The sequence below is a fragment of the Cherax quadricarinatus genome, chromosome 13 (genome assembly GCF_038502225.1).
Source record: "Cherax quadricarinatus isolate ZL_2023a chromosome 13, ASM3850222v1, whole genome shotgun sequence".
NCBI classification, from domain to species: domain Eukaryota; kingdom Metazoa; phylum Arthropoda; class Malacostraca; order Decapoda; family Parastacidae; genus Cherax; species Cherax quadricarinatus.
Genome location: NC_091304.1, coordinates 4,359,560 through 4,377,059, shown reverse-complemented (window position 1 = coordinate 4,377,059; position 17,500 = coordinate 4,359,560). Strand labels below are relative to the sequence as shown.

Here is a 17,500-nt window from a genome sequence, read left to right as displayed (position 1 = left end):
GTGACAACCACACTACAACTCTATATTGCTGAAGGAGTGGTCACCACACTACAACTCTATATTGTTGAAGGAGTGGTCACCACACTACAACTCTATATTGCTGAAGGAGTGGCAACCACACTACAACTCTATATTGCTGAAGGAGTGGCAACCACACTACAACTCTATATTGCTGAAGGAGTGACAACCACACTACAACTCTATATTGCTGAAGGAGTGGTCACCACACTACAACTCTATATTGTTGAAGGAGTGGTCACCACACTACAACTCTATATTGTTGAAGGAGTGGTCACCACACTACAACTCTATATTGCTGAAGGAGTGGTCACCACACTACAACTCTATATTGTTGAAGGAGTGGTCACCACACTACAACTCTATATTGTTGAAGGAGTGGTCACCACACTACAACTCTATATTGCTGAAGGAGTGGTCACCACACTACAACTCTATATTGCTGAAGGAGTGGTCACCACACTACAACTCTATATTGTTGAAGGAGTGGTCACCACACTACAACTCTATATTGCTGAAGGAGTGGCAACCACACTACAACTCTATATTGCTGAAGGAGTGGCAACCACACTACAACTCTATATTGTTGAAGGAGTGGCAACCACACTACAACTCTATATTGCTGAAGGAGTGGCAACCACACTACAACTCTATATTGCTGAAGGAGTGGCAACCACACTACAACTCTATATTGCTGAAGGAGTGACAACCACACTACCACTCTATATTGCTGAAGGAGTGACAACCACACTACAACTCTATATTGCTGAAGGAGTGGCCACCACACTACCACTCTATATTGCTGAAGGAGTGGCAACCACACTACCACTCTATATTGCTGAAGGAGTGACAACCACACTACAACTCTATATTGCTGAAGGAGTGGCAACCACACTACAACTCTATATTGCTGAAGGAGTGGCAACCACACTACCACTCTATATTGCTGAAGGAGTGGCAACCACACTACCACTCTATATTGCTGAAGGAGTGGCAACCACACTACAACTCTATATTGCTGAAGGAGTGACAACCACACTACAACTCTATATTGCTGAAGGAGTGGCAACCACACTACAACTCTATATTGCTGAAGGAGTGACAACCACACTACAACTCTATATTGCTGAAGGAGTGGCAACCACACTACAACTCTATATTGCTGAAGGAGTGGCAACCACACTACAACTCTATATTGCTGAAGGAGTGGCCACCACACTACCACTCTATATTGCTGAAGGAGTGGCAACCACACTACCACTCTATATTGCTGAAGGAGTGACAACCACACTACAACTCTATATTGCTGAAGGAGTGGCAACCACACTACAACTCTATATTGCTGAAGGAGTGGCAACCACACTACCACTCTATATTGCTGAAGGAGTGGCAACCACACTACCACTCTATATTGCTGAAGGAGTGGCAACCACACTACAACTCTATATTGCTGAAGGAGTGACAACCACACTACAACTCTATATTGCTGAAGGAGTGGCAACCACACTACAACTCTATATTGCTGAAGGAGTGACAACCACACTACAACTCTATATTGCTGAAGGAGTGGCAACCACACTACAACTCTATATTGCTGAAGGAGTGGCAACCACACTACAACTCTATATTGCTGAAGGAGTGACAACCACACTACAACTCTATATTGCTGAAGGAGTGACAACCACACTACAACTCTATATTGCTGAAGGAGTGACAACCACACTACCACTCTATATTGCTGAAGGAGTGGCAACCACACTACAACTCTATATTGCTGAAGGAGTGGCAACCACACTACAACTCTATATTGCTGAAGGAGTGACAACCACACTACCACTCTATATTGCTGAAGGAGTGACAACCACACTACCACTCTATATTGCTGAAGGAGTGACAACCACACTACCACTCTATATTACTGAAGGAGTGGCAACCACACTACAACTCTATATAACTGAAGGAGTGGCAACCACACTACAACTCTATATAACTGAAGGAGTGACAACCACACTACAACTCTATATTACTGAAGGAGTGGCAACCACACTACAACTCTATATAACTGAAGGAGTGGCAACCACACTACAACTCTATATTACTGAAGGAGTGGCAACCACACTACAACTCTATATAACTGAAGGAGTGGCAACCACACTACAACTCTATATAACTGAAGGAGTGGCAACCACACTACAACTCTATATTACTGAAGGAGTGGCAACCACACTACAACTCTATATAACTGAAGGAGTGGCAACCACACTACAACTCTATATTACTGAAGGAGTGGCAACCACACTACAACTCTATATTACTGAAGGAGTGGCAACCACACTACAACTCTATATTACTGAAGGAGTGGCAACCACACTACAACTCTATATTGCTGAAGGAGTGACAACCACACTACCACTCTATATTGCTGAAGGAGTGACAACCACACTACCACTCTATATTGCTGAAGGAGTGACAACCACACTACCACTCTATATTGCTGAAGGAGTGACAACCACACTACAACTCTATATAACTGAAGGAGTGGAAACCACACTACAACTCTATATTACTGAAGGAGTGGCAACCACACTACAACTCTATATTACTGAAGGAGTGGCAACCACACTACAACTCTATATAACTGAAGGAGTGGCAACCACACTACAACTCTATATTACTGAAGGAGTGGCAACCACACTACAACTCTATATAACTGAAGGAGTGGCAACCACACTACAACTCTATATAACTGAAGGAGTGGCAACCACACTACAACTCTATATTACTGAAGGAGTGGCAACCACACTACCACTCCATATTTCAATTTTAGCCTCATATATATTATAAAGAATATGTTTTTACCATTTCTCCATCCCTATACTAGAAGTTATTTTATAATTAATTTCTCGCACAGTTTTGTTTATATGATCTTCCAGTGACTCTTTTTTTTATAATCCCGTGTTTGTCTGACACATTAAATATTTTCTCAGTTTGTATTCTATATGTGACATGATTTCACTCTCTCCCATTTCTATTACACTGCATTTATCTACATTAAATTCCATTACCTATCACTTCATTTACTTAATTTATGCCAGTTATCTTGAGATTTATAGTCATTTTTATTATTTATTGGACCTAATATTTCTGCGTTATTTGTAAATATACTCAGACAATTTTCCGTCTAGTAAATCATTTACGTAAATTACTGGGGCAAGTACAGATCCTTGTGGCACCCCACTTGTGACATCTTCCCACCAGGATATTATTTCCCTATAACTGTTCACATTTTTCTCTCAAATGAAAAGTGTCGTGTATTTTAATAATTTACCTGTAATTCACACAAGATTCTGAAGTAACTTAGTCTCTCATGGAGAACTCTAACAAAATCTTTCTTAAAATCAAAATAGGTACAATCTCACTATCTATTTTTATAACTAAACAATTTCTGTGACTGTTATAACAGTTTTAATAGATTTGATATACAGGAATTTGTAAATTAAAAGTTTAATTGTTTGCCGTTAATCGTTAAGTTGTGATGAATGGTTTGAAAAACCGACAAGTTGAAGATTGAGACACTTATGCAGCATATGGAAATCTTTATTCAGGAAACGTTTCGCCACACAGTGGCTTCATCAGTCCAATACAAAGAGGAAGGAGTAAGGAGAGGAGGAGAATGAGGTAATCAGTCCCTCAACCTGGAGTCGATGTGTTCAGTCCATCAATCCATTCAATCCATCAATCGACTCCAGGTTGAGGGACTGATTACCTCATTCTCCTCCTCTCCTTACTCCTTCCTCTTTGTATTGGACTGATGAAGCCACTGTGTGGCGAAACGTTTCCTGAATAAAGATTTCCATATGCTGCATAAGTGTCTCAATCTTCAATCATTAAGTTCTTTTCCAGATTGTTTCATTCACTTCTCTCTAATTTTTTTTTTAATATTTTTGCAACATTAGTCTGGGAAAAAAGCGGCCTATAATTTAAACGTTCTTCAATGCATCATTTGTTTTTTAATTTTTTTACAGTTTGTGACATCTTCCATTTGTCAGTTTTTCTTTCTGAAGCGAAATCTTAATTATAAACTCTGGAGTGGACAGCTGAGTTCTCCTTCTTATTCTTCTAATAAAACTCACGGTTCAATCTCATCTACTCCCGTTTCTTTATTCTTGTCAATATTCAGTAATTCTGTCTTTGCTATTTTTTTCATATATCTCAATATCCTTAACTCATTATCTAACTGGGTTTTAAATCTGCTAAATATAAATTCCTTCTTTTATTAACACATTTTAAAACTTTCTCTTTACTACCTCGTCTTCAGGTCTTGTGTCGTCATCCCTGATTCTCTGTTTACATTTTACAAACCTGAAGGAAACTCGTCTTGTTTTTATCTGCTATGTTCTTTATGTATTTCTTTCTGGCTTGTTATATCTCTGATACGCCTCTGCCTCGGCCTCCTTACTGTATTGTTTCCTAGTTGCAGGGGTTAAGTCTCAGCTCCTGGCCCTACTTCATGTATCTGCGTGTTGGGGTCCGGCGGAATCTGCAGACCTCAGGTGGTCGAGGCTTGTGATGTCACATATTGTGAGTGAAACATTTATAACGTCAGTGGAAGCGTGGGATGGATGCTGCTGATATGAAACATGTGGGCGGCTACCGCTGACACCAGACGAGTGGGCAGAAGTTGCTGAGGTTACCAGATGTATGGGCAGCTTTTAAAAACAGATGAGCAGGTGGGGGTTGCTGGCGTCACCAGATATGTGGGCGGCTTCTGGAACCAGATGTGTGGGCGAAGTCCAGTGACGACACACTTGTGTGGCATAATATGCTAAGTTCTAGGGAGCATAAGGCCGACACATTTATTAGGTATCCCTCCAGGAGGACCTTATGTCGTTGCCTGAACATTTTAATCTTGTATTTCTCCAGAAGTTTCGTGGGAGAGGACAATGACGGGAGACTGACAGTGTGTGCAGAGAGAGTAAACAATGCTTGTGAAGGAAAGGAGGAGAGTGGAAGGAGGAAGGGAGGGAGAGGAGAGGAAAACGATGTTGGAAAGAGAGAGGAAGGGGAGAAGTGAGAGGAGTGGGGTGGGAGAGAAACAAGAGGGACAGGATAGGAGAGTGTGAGCGTGATAAGTGAGGAATGTAAGGGACACAAACAGAAATATTTCTATTTATATATCTCACGTGTTTAGCTTACTTCCCAACCAACGTGACAGAATTGTTGTTTTTTCCTTGAAAGCTCCCTCCTTCCCCTCTTCCCCTTTTCCCTCTCCCCCCACATTTTACAGCATTCCCCAACCCACCCTTACAAGTTAGAAGCTGGTAGTTATCCTTCTACTGGTAGTGACCCCATCCCTAGGAGGAGCAGTGACCTTACCAGAGATCCAAATAGCACACCGGGCAAACAGTAGTGGAGTTTCTCTCTATTTTATATCTATCTATCTCACACTCTCTCCATCCCTTCCTTGCTTCACTAACACGCTACTCGTGTTTCCAATTGTGTTTATTTAAAAAAAAAAAAAAAAAAAAAGCCTTGCCCTCCCTCCTCTCAGTATCCCGTACCTCTTTTAACCACCCTTTCCCAGAACCATTATCTCCCTTATATCTCCAGTCTCCACCTAAATGAACATCTTAATATTTTGCACCCCTCCCTTCGTGCCTCCTCTTTCTCCCCCGAACTCCTTGTTATCCTCTCATTGATGTGCCCTCTCACCTGTCTCTTCCATTGACGCTCACTGCTATCTTATCTTACTGCTGTGTCAGCAGAAGTCAGTGAGCACCACACATATAAACTGAGCTCAGCAAATCCTTCAGAGCCTGAATCATATATGGATAATAATCGTTATAAAATAAAGATATCTTTAATTACAAGTGGTTAAAAAAACTGTCTTAGGTTTACCATAATGTCAAATTGTATAGAGTTTTAGTCCGTCTTGTTGGAGAAGATGGTTGATAAATAAACGGTTTAGAAACCGACTGATAAATAAGACACTTGTGCAACATTTGGATATCTTTATACGGGAAACGTTTCGCCAGGCAGTGACTTCTTCAGTCCAACGCAGGGAAAGGTGGAAGATGAGAAGGAGTTTGAGGTAATCAGTCCTTCAGCCTGGAGTCGATGTGCTCATTCCATCAGTCTAGACAAAAGTGAAGCATATTCGCGGAAATGAAGCTTATATACTGCTGACAGATGAGGTGGAGCAGAGGTAGGCGGAGACACCAGCTACACTTTCTGTCATCGACTCCGGCCTGACGGACTCATTACCTCAAACTCCTCGTCCTTCTCCGCGTTGGACCGAAGAAGCCACAGAGTGACGAAGTGCTTCCGGAATAAAGATACCTTGATGTTGCACAAGTGTTTATCAACAGGTGTGACGAGTGACGGGGGTGCAGCTGCCTTCCTGGCGTCACCTGACTCTCTGCAAGATTAACTTGTAGGCTCAAGCGATAGTGATAATTTTGCACGGCTTACGAACTTCACGAAACTAGTACTTGCTGGTGAGGAGAATATGTGTCTAGCGTCCGGCTGGCCAGATATATATATATATATATATATATATATATATATATATATATATATATATATATATATATATATATATATATATTGAGATACAGCTGAACCCTCTCACTCTCTCTCTCTCTCTCTCTCTCTCATGGTATTTAGCACAATATTCTATACATAGGCTCTCCTGCCTCGCGTTTGTGGTTGAGGTGTGGGAGGAATGGGGTGAGTTTATGTGTAGGAGGTGGTAGCAGCTGGCTGTCTCACTGTGTAGGAGGGTGGTAGCAGCTGGCTGTCTCACTGTGTAGGAGGGTGGTAGCAGCTGTCTGTCTCACTGTGTAGGAGGTGGTAGCAGCTGGCTGCCTCAGTGTAGGAGGTGGTAGCAGCTGGCTGTCTCACTGTGTAGGAGGGTGGTAGCAGCTGTCTGTCTCACTGTGTAGGAGGTGGTAGCAGCTGGCTGCCTCAGTGTAGGAGGTGGTAGCAGCTGGCTGTCTCACTGTGTAGGAGGTGGTAGCAGCTGGCTGCCTCAGTGTAGGAGGTGGTAGCAGCTGGCTGTCTCACTGTGTAGGAGGCTGGTAGCAGCTGTCTGTCTCACTGTGTAGGAGGTGGTAGCAGCTGGCTGCCTCAGTGTAGGAGGTGGTAGCAGCTGGCTGTCTCACTGTGTAGGAGGGTGGTAGCAGCTGTCTGTCTCACTGTGTAGGAGGGTGGTAGCAGCTGTCTCACTGTGTAGGAGGGTGGTAGCAGCTGTCTGTCTCACTGTGTAGGAGGTGGTAGCAGCTGGCTGCCTCAGTGTAGGAGGTGGTAGCAGCTGGCTGTCTCACTGTGTAGGAGGGTGGTAGCAGCTGTCTGTCTCACTGTGTAGGAGGTGGTAGCAGCTGGCTGCCTCAGTGTAGGAGGTGGTAGCAGCTGGCTGTCTCACTGTGTAGGAGGGTGGTAGCAGCTGTCTGTCTCACTGTGTAGGAGGGTGGTAGCAGCTGGCTGTCTCACTGTGTAGGAGGGTGGTAGCAGCTGGCTGTCTCACTGTGTAGGAGGGTGGTAGCAGCTGTCTGTCTCACTGTGTAGGAGGGTGGTAGCAGCTGGCTGTCTCACTGTGTAGGAGGGTGGTAGCAGCTGGCTGTCTCACTGTGTAGGAGGGTGGTAGCAGCTGTCTGTCTCACTGTGTAGGAGGGTGGTAGCAGCTGTCTGTCTCACTGTGTAGGAGGGTGGTAGCAGCTGTCTGTCTCACTGTGTAGGAGGGTGGTAGCAGCTGTCTGTCTCACTGTGTAGGAGGGTGGTAGCAGCTGTGCTGTTTCACTGTGTAGGAGGTGGTAGCAGCTGGCTGTTTCACTGTGTAGGAGGGTGGTAGCAGCTGGCTGTTTCACTGTGTAGGAGGGTGGTAGCAGCTGGCTGTTTCACTGTGTAGGAGGGTGGTAGCAGCTGGCTGTTTCACTGTGTAGGAGGGTGGTAGCAGCTGTCTGTCTCACTCTTTCTTCACTCTCACTGTGTCTCTCACATTCTGTATCACTCCTCATGACATATTCTCAACACTCGCTCACTGTTATTTTGAGGGTGGGTTGCTGAGTGTATAGTGTGGGAAGGTGGTAGTGGAGATATTTGTGTGAGGTTGAGTGTGGTGTGAGCAGGTTTCCTGCTATCCCACACTTCACCTGCTGTGTGTAAGTGTGTGTGTGTGTGTGTGTGTGTGTGTGTGTGTGTGTGTGTGTGTGTGTGTCTGTCTGTCTGTCTGTCTGTGTGTGTCTGTCTGTGTGTTTGTGTATGTATGTGTGTGTGTGTGTGTGTGTGTGTGTGTGTGTGTGTGTGTGTGTGTGTGTACTCACCTAATTATGGTTGCAGGGGTCGATACTCAGCTCCTGGCCCCGCCTCTTCACTGATCACTACTAGATCCACTCTCTGCTCCCTGAGCTTTATCATACCTCGTCTTAAAGCTATGTATGGGTCCTGCCTCCACTACATCACTTGCTAGACTATTTCACTTCCTGACAACTCTATGACTGAAGAAATACTTCCTAACATCCCTTTGGCTCGTCTGAGTCTTCAGCTTCCAATTGTGACCCCTTGTTTCTGTGTCCCCTCTCTGAAACATCCTATTTCTGTCCACCTTATCTACTCCACGCAGTATTTTGTATGTCGTTATCATGTCTCCCCTAAACCTCCTGTCCTCCAGTGTCGTCAGGCCAATTTCTCTCAACCTTTCTTCGTAGGACATTCCCCTGAGCTCCGGAACTAACCTTGTTGCAAACCTTTGCACTTTCTCTAATTTCTTGACGTGCTTGACCAGGTGTGGGTTCCAAATAGGTGCTGCATACTCCAGTATGGACCTGACGTACACAGTGTACAGTGTCTTGAATGATTCCTTACTAATGTGTCGGAACGCTATTCTCAGGTTTGCCAGGCGCCCATATGGTGCAGCAGTTATCTGGTTGATATGTGCTTCCGGAGACGTACTCGGTGTTATGCTCACCCCAAGATCTTTCTCCTTGAGTGAGGTTTGCAGTCTTTGGCCTCCTAGCCTATACTCTGTCTGCGGTCTTCTTTGCCCTTCCCCAATCTTCATGACTTTACATTTGGCGAGGTTGAATTCGAGAAGCCAGTTGCTGGACCACGTGTCCAGCCTGTCCAGGTCTCTTTGAAGTCCTGCCTGATCTTCATCGGATTTAATTCTCTTAATTAACTTCACATCATGTGCGAACAGGGACATTTCTGAGTCTATCCCTTCCATCATGTCATTCACATGTACCAAAAATAGCACTGATCCTAGGACTGACCCCTGTGGGACCCCGCTCATCATAGGCGCCCACTGTGATACCTCATCACGTACCATGACCCGTTGTTGCCTCCGTGTGTGTGTGAGGCTGTGTGTGTGTGTGTGTGTGTGTGTGTGTGTGTGTGTGTGTGTGTGTGTTTGTTAGGGTGTATGTGTGTGAGTGTTTGTGTGTGTGTGTGTGCGTGTGTGTTTGTTAGGGTGTATGTGTGTGAGGGTGTGTGTGTGTGTGTGTACTCACCTAGTTGTACTCATCTAGTTGAGGTTGCGGGGGTCGAGTCCGAGCTCCTGGCCCCGCCTCTTCACTGATCGCTACTAGGTCACTCTCCCTGAGCCGTGAGCTTTATCATACCTCTGCTTAAAGCTATGTATGGATCCTGCCTCCACTACATCGCTTCCCAAACTATTCCACTTACTGACTACTCTGTGGCTGAAGAAATACTTCCTAACATCCCTGTGATTCATCTGTGTCTTCAGCTTCCAACTGTGTCCCCTTGTTACTGTGTCCAATCTCTGGAACATCCTGTCTTTGTCCACCTTGTCAATTCCTCTCAGTATTTTGTATGTCGTTATCATGTCCCCCCTATCTCTCCTGTCCTCCAGTGTCGTCAGGTTGATTTCCCTTAACCTCTCCTCGTGTGTGTGTGTGTGTGTGTGTGTTTGTGTGTGTGTGTGTTTGTGTGTGTGTGTGTTTGTTAGGGTGTATGTGTCTGAGGGTGTGTGTGTCTGAGGGTGTGTGTGTGTGTGTGTGTGTGTGTATGTGTGTGTGTATGTGTGTGTGTATGTGTGTGTGTATGTGTGTGTGTGTGTGTGTTTGTTATGGTGTATGTGTGTGAGGGTGTGTGTGTGTGTGTGTTATGGTGTATGTGTGTGAGGGTGTGTGTGTGTGTGTGTGTGTGTGTGTGTGTATGTGTGTGTGTGTGACGGTGTGAACTTACCTATTTGGGATTGCAGGGGTCGATTCACAGATCCTGGCCCCGCCTCATCGCTGGTCGCTACTAGGTCCACTCTCTCCCTGCTCTGTGAGCTTTATCGTATCTCTTCTTAAAGCTATGTATGAATCCTACCTCCACTATATCACTCACCAGATTGTTCCACTTCTTGACAACTCTATGACTGAAGAAATGCTTCTTAATACCTCAGTGTGATTCATCTCAGTCTTCAATTTCCAATTGTGACCTCTTGTTGCTGTGTCCCTTCTCTGAAACATCCTGTCCCTTTCCACTTTATCAATTCCTCTCAGTATTTTATATGGCGCTATCATGTCCTCCTTATATCTCCTGTCCTCCAGTGTCGTCAGGTCGCTTTCCGTTAATCTTTCCTCGTAGGACATATCCCTTAGCTCCGGAACTAGTCTTGTTGCAAACCTTTTCACTTTCTCTATTTTTTTGACGTGCTGACCAGGTGTGGGTTCCAAACTGGTTCTGCTTACTAAAATATGGACCTGACGTACAGGGTGTACAGTCTTGAACGATTCTTTGCTTAAATGTCAAAACGCTATTCTTAGGTATACCAGGCGCCCGTATCCTGCAGCAGTTATTTGGTTGATGTGCGCCTCAGGAGATGTGCTCGGTATGATACTCACCCCAAGATCCTTTTCCATGAGTGACGTTTGCAGTCTTTGGCCACCTAGCCTATACTCTGTCTGCGGTCTTCTTTGACCAACCCCAATCTTCATGACTTTGTACTTGGTGGGGTTAAACTCGAGGAGCCAGTTGTTGGACTACGCTTGCAGCATGTCCAGATCCTTTCGTAGTCCTACCTGATCCTCATCCGCTTGAATTCTCCGCATTAACTTTACATCGTCTGTAAATCAGGATAACACTATAACGCCATGCCTGAAGTTTACCTGAAGTCACCGTGTACAGTGTCGAACATGATTCTTTACCAAAGTTTCTGAACGTAACTCTAAGATCTGACAACCCTCGCATGCACTACTAATGTTATAGTTTGCATGCAACTCTGGCGATATATTCGATGTAATGATTACTTTCACGTCCTTTTTTTTAATCTTGCCACTTTTCTTCCTCCCAGTTCTTACTTCTTATTTAACCGGTACTTCTACACTATAATTTTCATGACCTTATTTTTTTTAATTTAACTCCAGTAGGCACTTATCTAACTACTCTTGTAGCCTGTCTGTCTTTATGTAGTTTGAGTGTTTGTTTAGTCTGTCTCAGTCTTTTTGTAGCCTGTCTCAGTCTTTATGTGTGTGTATGGTACTGACGGTGGTGCTGACAGTGAACTAACCCCGTGTGGTCGTTACAGAGCTGGTCGGTGGTGAACACTGCTGTGCTGACGGGGCGTCAGGTGTCACGAGCCATGAAGGTACTGATAGTGTCTCAGGCCGGCAAGGTTGCTGACGTCACCCTCCAGTCCTCCTGTAACTGCACCGAGGAGGCCGCCCTCAAGGTAACACTCCACCTCCTCCTCTACCCGATGCACTACACAACCTCTATCTCTTCCACAACCTCCATCTCCTCCACAACCTCCACCTCCACAACCTCCACCTCCCCAAGCTCCACTTCCCCAACCTCCACCTCCACAACCTCCACCTCCACAACCTCCACCTCCCCAACCCCCACCTCCCCAACCTCCACCTCCACAACCTCCACCTCCACAACCTCCACCTCCACAACCTCCACCTCCACAACCTCCACCTCCACAACCTCCACCTCCCCAACCTCCACCTCCACAACCTCCACCTCCACAACCTCCACCTTCACAACCTCCACCTCCCCAACCTCCACCTCCACAACCTCCACCTCCACAACCGCCACCTCCACAACCGCCACCTCCACAACCTCCACCTCCACAACCTCCACCTCCACAACCTCCACCTCCACAACCTCCACCTCCACAACCTCCACCTCCACAACCTCCACCTCCCCAACCTCCACCTCCACAACCTCCACCTCCACAACCTCCACCCCCCCACCCTCCACCTCCCCAACCTCCACCTCCACAACCTCCACCTCCACAACCTCTACAACCTCCACCTCCACAACCTCCACCTCCACAACCTCCACCTCCCCAATCTCCACCTCCACAACCTCCACCTCCACAACCTCCACCCCCACAACCTCCACAACCTCCACCTCCCCAACCTCCACCTCCACAACCTCCACCTTCCCAACCTCCACCTCCACAACCTCCAGTTCCACAACCTCCACCTCCCCAACCTCCACCTCCCCACCTTCCACCTCCACAACCTCCACCTCCACAGCCTCCACAACCTCCACCTCCACAACCTCCCCCTCCCCAACCTCCACCTCCACAACCTCCACCTCCACAACCGCCACCTCCAAAACCGCCACCTCCACAACCTCCACCTCCCCAACCTCCACCTCCCCAACCTCCACCTCCACAACCTCCACCTCCACAACCTCCATCTCCACAACTTCCACCTCCACAACCTCCACCTCCATAACTTCCACCTCCACAACCGCCACCTCCACAACCGCCACCTCCACAACCTCCACTTCCACAACCTCCACCTCCACAACCTTCACCTCCACAACCTCCACCTCCACAACCTCCACCTCCACAACCTTCACCTCCACAACCTCCACTTCCACAACCTCCACCTCCACAACCTTCACCTCCACAACCGCCACCTCCACAACCTCCACTTCCACAACCTCCACCTCCACAACCGCCACCTCCACAACCGCCACCTCCACAACCTCCACTTCCACAACCTCCACCTCCACAACCTCCACTTCCACAACCTCCACCTCCACAACCGCCACCTCCACAACCTCCACTTCCACAACCTCCACCTCCACAACCTCCACCTCCCCAACCTCCACCTCCCCAACCTCCACCTCCACAACCTTCACCTCCCCAACCTCCACCTCCACAACCTCCACCTCCACAACCTCCATCTCCACAACTTCCACCTCCACAACCTCCACCTCCATAACCTCCACCTCCACAACCTTCACCTCCACAACCTCCACCTCCACAACCTCCACCTCCACAACCTCCACCTCCACAACTTCCACCTCTTCCCATGGTACAACTCACTGAGTGTCATGGTACAACTCATGGTACAACTTCCCCAGGTACATTACTCAAAATGTTTCCCTCTTTCAAGGAGGAGGTCGCTTGATCCAAGGCAGGAAAATCCTTTTCCTTGGCTCAGACCTGATGATCTCCCATTACCCAGGCGTTGTGTGACCCCTGCGGATTTAAAGCTTTCTTAATAATAATAATAATAATTACACTTAATAATAATACTAATAATTGCTACGGCAGGTGTCAGCATCATGTACGTCAGTATACCTGGACGGATCAGAGGTGCGTGGCAGTCACAACGCTACGGTGGTTGCCCGCTACGACATCCTCACCGGCTCTGCCTCCTTCACCGTGTGGATGCCAGAACTGCCCCTCACCGTGCATGTCAGGGACACCAAGCTTTCCCAGGTGAGGGGGTGGCGCTCCCCTGACCCCGCCACCACCGCCACCTACGCTGTCAAGCTGGCTTCTCCAGTCATAGTGGTTCCTCACGACGCTGTAGCTGACCCAGGCAACTCTATGCAGCAGCTGCAGCAACAGCAGCAGCACGACCTCTCACGTCACCGTCAGGAAGATAACGCAATTATGCCTCTGTGTTCCGTGCGATACCAACAGACTCCTGTACAGGTGGGTGCTTGAGATGTGTGTGTGTGTGTGTGTGTGTGTGTGTGTGTGTGTGTGTGAGTGTGTGTGTGTGTGTGGTGTTTAGGGGAGGTATGGGGTGTTTGTGTGTGTAAGGGAGGTGTGTGAGTATGGGAGAGGTGTGTAGGAGAGGAGTGTGTGTGTGTAGGGGAGGTGTGTGTGTGTGTGTGTGTGTGTGTGTGTAGGGGAGGTGTGTGTGTGTGTGTAGGGGAGGTGTGTGTGTGTGTGTGTGTGTAGGGGAGGTGTGTGTGTGTGTGTAGGGGAGGTGTGTGTGTGTGTGTGTGTGTGTAGGGGAGGTGTGTGTGTGTGTGTAGGGGAGGTGTGTGTGTGTGTGTGTGTAGGGGAGGTGTGTGTGTGTGTGTAGGGGAGGTGTGTGTGTGTGTAGGGGAGGTGTGTGTGTGTGTAGGGGAGGTGTGTGTGTGTGTCTGTGTAAGAGAGGTGTGTGTGTGTGTAGGGGAGGCATGTGTGTAGGAAGGTGTGTGTGCGTGTACCTGGAGTTTACCTGGAGAGGGTTTCGGGGATCAACGCCCCCACGGCCCGGTCTGAAACCAGGCCTCATCGTGGATCAGGGTCTGATCAACCAGGCTGTTACTGCTGGCCGCACGCAAGCTGACGTACGAACCACAGCCAGGTTGGTCAGGTACTGACTTTAGGTGACTGTCCAGTGCCTTCTTGAAGACAGTCAGGGGTCTATTGGTAATCCTTCTTACGTATGCTGGGAGGCAATTGAACAGTCTTGGGCCCTGGACACATATTGTGTTGTCTCTCAGTGTACTCGTGGCACCCCTGCTTTTCATCGGGGGAATGTTGTATCTTCTGCCGAGTCTTTTGCTTTCACATGGAGTGATTTTCGTGTGCAGGTTTGGTGCCAATCCCTCCAGGACCTTCCAAGTGTATATTATCATGTATCTTTCTCGCCTGCGTTCGAGAGAATACAGATCAAGGACCTTCAACCGTTTCCAGTAGTTTAGGTGCTTTATCGTACTTATGGAGGCCATGAAAGTTCTTTGTACACTCTCCAAGTCTGCAATGTCGCCAGCCTTGAAGGGGGCAGTTAGTGTACAGCAGTATTCCAGCCTAGAGAGCACAAGCGATTTCAAGAGAATCATCATGGGCCTGGCGTCCCTAGTTTTGAAGGTTCTCATTATCCATCCTATCATTTTCGTAGCAGATGAGGAAGATATATGTGGTCTTTGAAGGCGAGATCCTCTGACATTATCACTTCCAGGTCCTTCACATTACTTTTCCGCTCTATTGTATGGTTAGAATTTATCGTATACGATGATACATTTTTAATTTCTTCAAGTAGTTGAAATTCTCCTCGTTGAACTTCATATTGTTTTGAGTGGCCCATTCGAAGATTTGGTTGATGTCCGTTTGGAGTCTTGCAGTGTCTTCGATGGAGGTCACTCCCATGGTAATCCGGGTGTCATCCGCAAAGGAAGACACGGAGCTATGGCTTACATCTCTGTCTATGTCAGATATGAGGATGAGGAATAGGATGGGAGCGAGTATTGTGCCTTGTGGAACAGAGCTTTTTGCCGCAGCTGCCTCAGACTTTACTCTGTTTACTATTACTCTTTGTGTTCTATTTGTCAGGAAGTTGTAGATCCATCTACCAACTTTTCCTGTTATTCCTTTATCACGCATTTTGTGTGCTATTACACCATGGTCACACTTGTCGAAGGTTTTTGCAAAGTCTGTGTATACTACATCTATATTTTGTGTCTACAGCATCCAGGACCTTGTCATAGTGGTCCAGTAGCTGGGAAAGGCAGGAGCGACCCGCTGTAAACTCGTGTTGCCCTGAGTTGTGTAACTCATGGATAGCTAGGTGGTTGGTGATCTTACTTCTTAGAACCCTCTCAAAGATTTATATGATATGAGATGTTAGTGCTATCGGTCCGTGGTTCTTTGCAATTGCTTTATTACCATCTTTGTGGAGTGGGGCTGTGGCTGTTGTTTTTAGTGGGAGTGGAATGACCCCTGTGTCCATACTCCCATAAAATGCTGAAGGCACGCGATAAGGATTTCTTGCAATTCTTGATGAACACTGAGTTCCATGAGTCTGGGCCTGGAGCAGAGTGCATGGGCATGTCATTTATTACCTCTTCAAAGTCTTGTAGAGTTAGAATAATATCCGAGATTTTTGAGATGACCAAATTTTGGGTTTCGTTCATAAAGACTTTATTTGGATTATCGACCCTTAGTCTGGGCAGTGGCTCGCTGAACACTGAGTTATATTGGGACTGTAGTATCTCACTCATTTATTGGCTGTCATCTGTGTATGTCCCATCTCGCCTAAGCAGGGGCCCAATACTTGATTTTGTTTTTCCCTTAGATTTGGTATAAGAGAAAAAAAGTATTTTTTTTTTTCAATTTCCTTTATGGCTTTCAGTTCTTCCTGTGATTTTTGTCCCTTGTAAGATTCCTTCAGCTTAAGCTTTATATTTGCAATTTCATTGACTAGTGCCTCCCTTTGTATTTCAGATATATTGGCCCACTCAGCAGCACTATGACTCTTGGCCTTCGTCTGTATAGGGAACGTCTCTCTCTTTTTAGTTTGCATCTTCTCTTTCTTTTTCTTAATGGAATTTGTCTTGACCAGATCTCAAGAACCACAGAATTCATTTTTTCAAGGCAAATGTTCGGATCCGTGTTGGTTAGGATATCTTCCCAGCTTGTTTCATTTAGGACATGGTATACTTGGTTTTGTTATTGAAATTTAATTTCGTGAAGAGACCTTCATGACTGCTCATATTTTGCTGGTCAGGAGATCTGTGCATATATGTCTGTACCTCTATTATGTTGATCTGAATGTATTGTTTTTGATACAGTTATATTACGTATCAGATCTTCATTGTTAGTGAGGATGAGGTCCAGCGTATTTTCTAGTCTTGTAGGCTCTAGGGAGATATGTGTGTGTAGGGGAGGTGTGTGTAGAGGTGTGTGTGTAGAGGTGTGTGTGTAGAGGTGTGTGTGTAGAGGTGTGTGTGTAGAGGTGTGTGTGTAGAGGTGTGTGTGTAGAGGTGTGTGTGTAGAGGTGTGTGTGTAGAGGTGTGTGTGTAGAGGTGTGTGTGTAGAGGTGTGTGTGTAGAGGTGTGTGTGTAGAGGTGTGTGTGTAGAGGTGTGTGTGTAGAGGTGTGTGTGTAGAGGAGGTGTGTGTAGGGGATGTGTGTGTTTGTGTGTTTGTGTGTGTGTGTGTGTGTGTGTGTGTGTGTGTGTGTGTGTATGTGTGTGTGTGTGTGTTTGTATGTGTGTGTGTGTGTGTTTGTATGTGTGTGTGTGTGTGTGTGTAGGAAAGGTGTGTCTGTGCAAGGAAGATGTGTGTGTTTCTGTGTGTGTGTGTGTAGGGAAGGTGGGTGTGTGTATGGGAGGTGTGTGTGTGTAGGGGAGGTATGTGTGAGTGTGTAGGGGAGGTGTGTATGTGTGTGAATAGGGGAGGTGTGTGTGTGTGTGTGTGTAGGGGAGGTGTGTGTGTGTGTGTGTGTGTGCAGGAAAGGTGTGTGTGTGCGCAGGGAGGTGTGTGTGTGTGTATGTGTGTGTGTGTGTGTG

The 17,500-nt window shown here is 46.6% G+C and overlaps 1 protein-coding gene across 1 annotated transcript in view; it reads left to right on the top strand.

Moving 5' to 3' along the window:
* LOC128688678 (transmembrane protein 132C dtn) overlaps positions 1-17,500 on the top strand; it is a 42,473-nt gene that overhangs the window by 3,995 nt on the left and 20,978 nt on the right. Inside the window, exons 2-3 of the mRNA XM_070084405.1 lie at positions 11,552-11,695; positions 13,544-13,930. Of these exons, the coding sequence (XP_069940506.1) occupies positions 11,552-11,695; positions 13,544-13,930 (531 nt within the window). The remainder of the gene's footprint in view (positions 1-11,551; positions 11,696-13,543; positions 13,931-17,500) is intronic.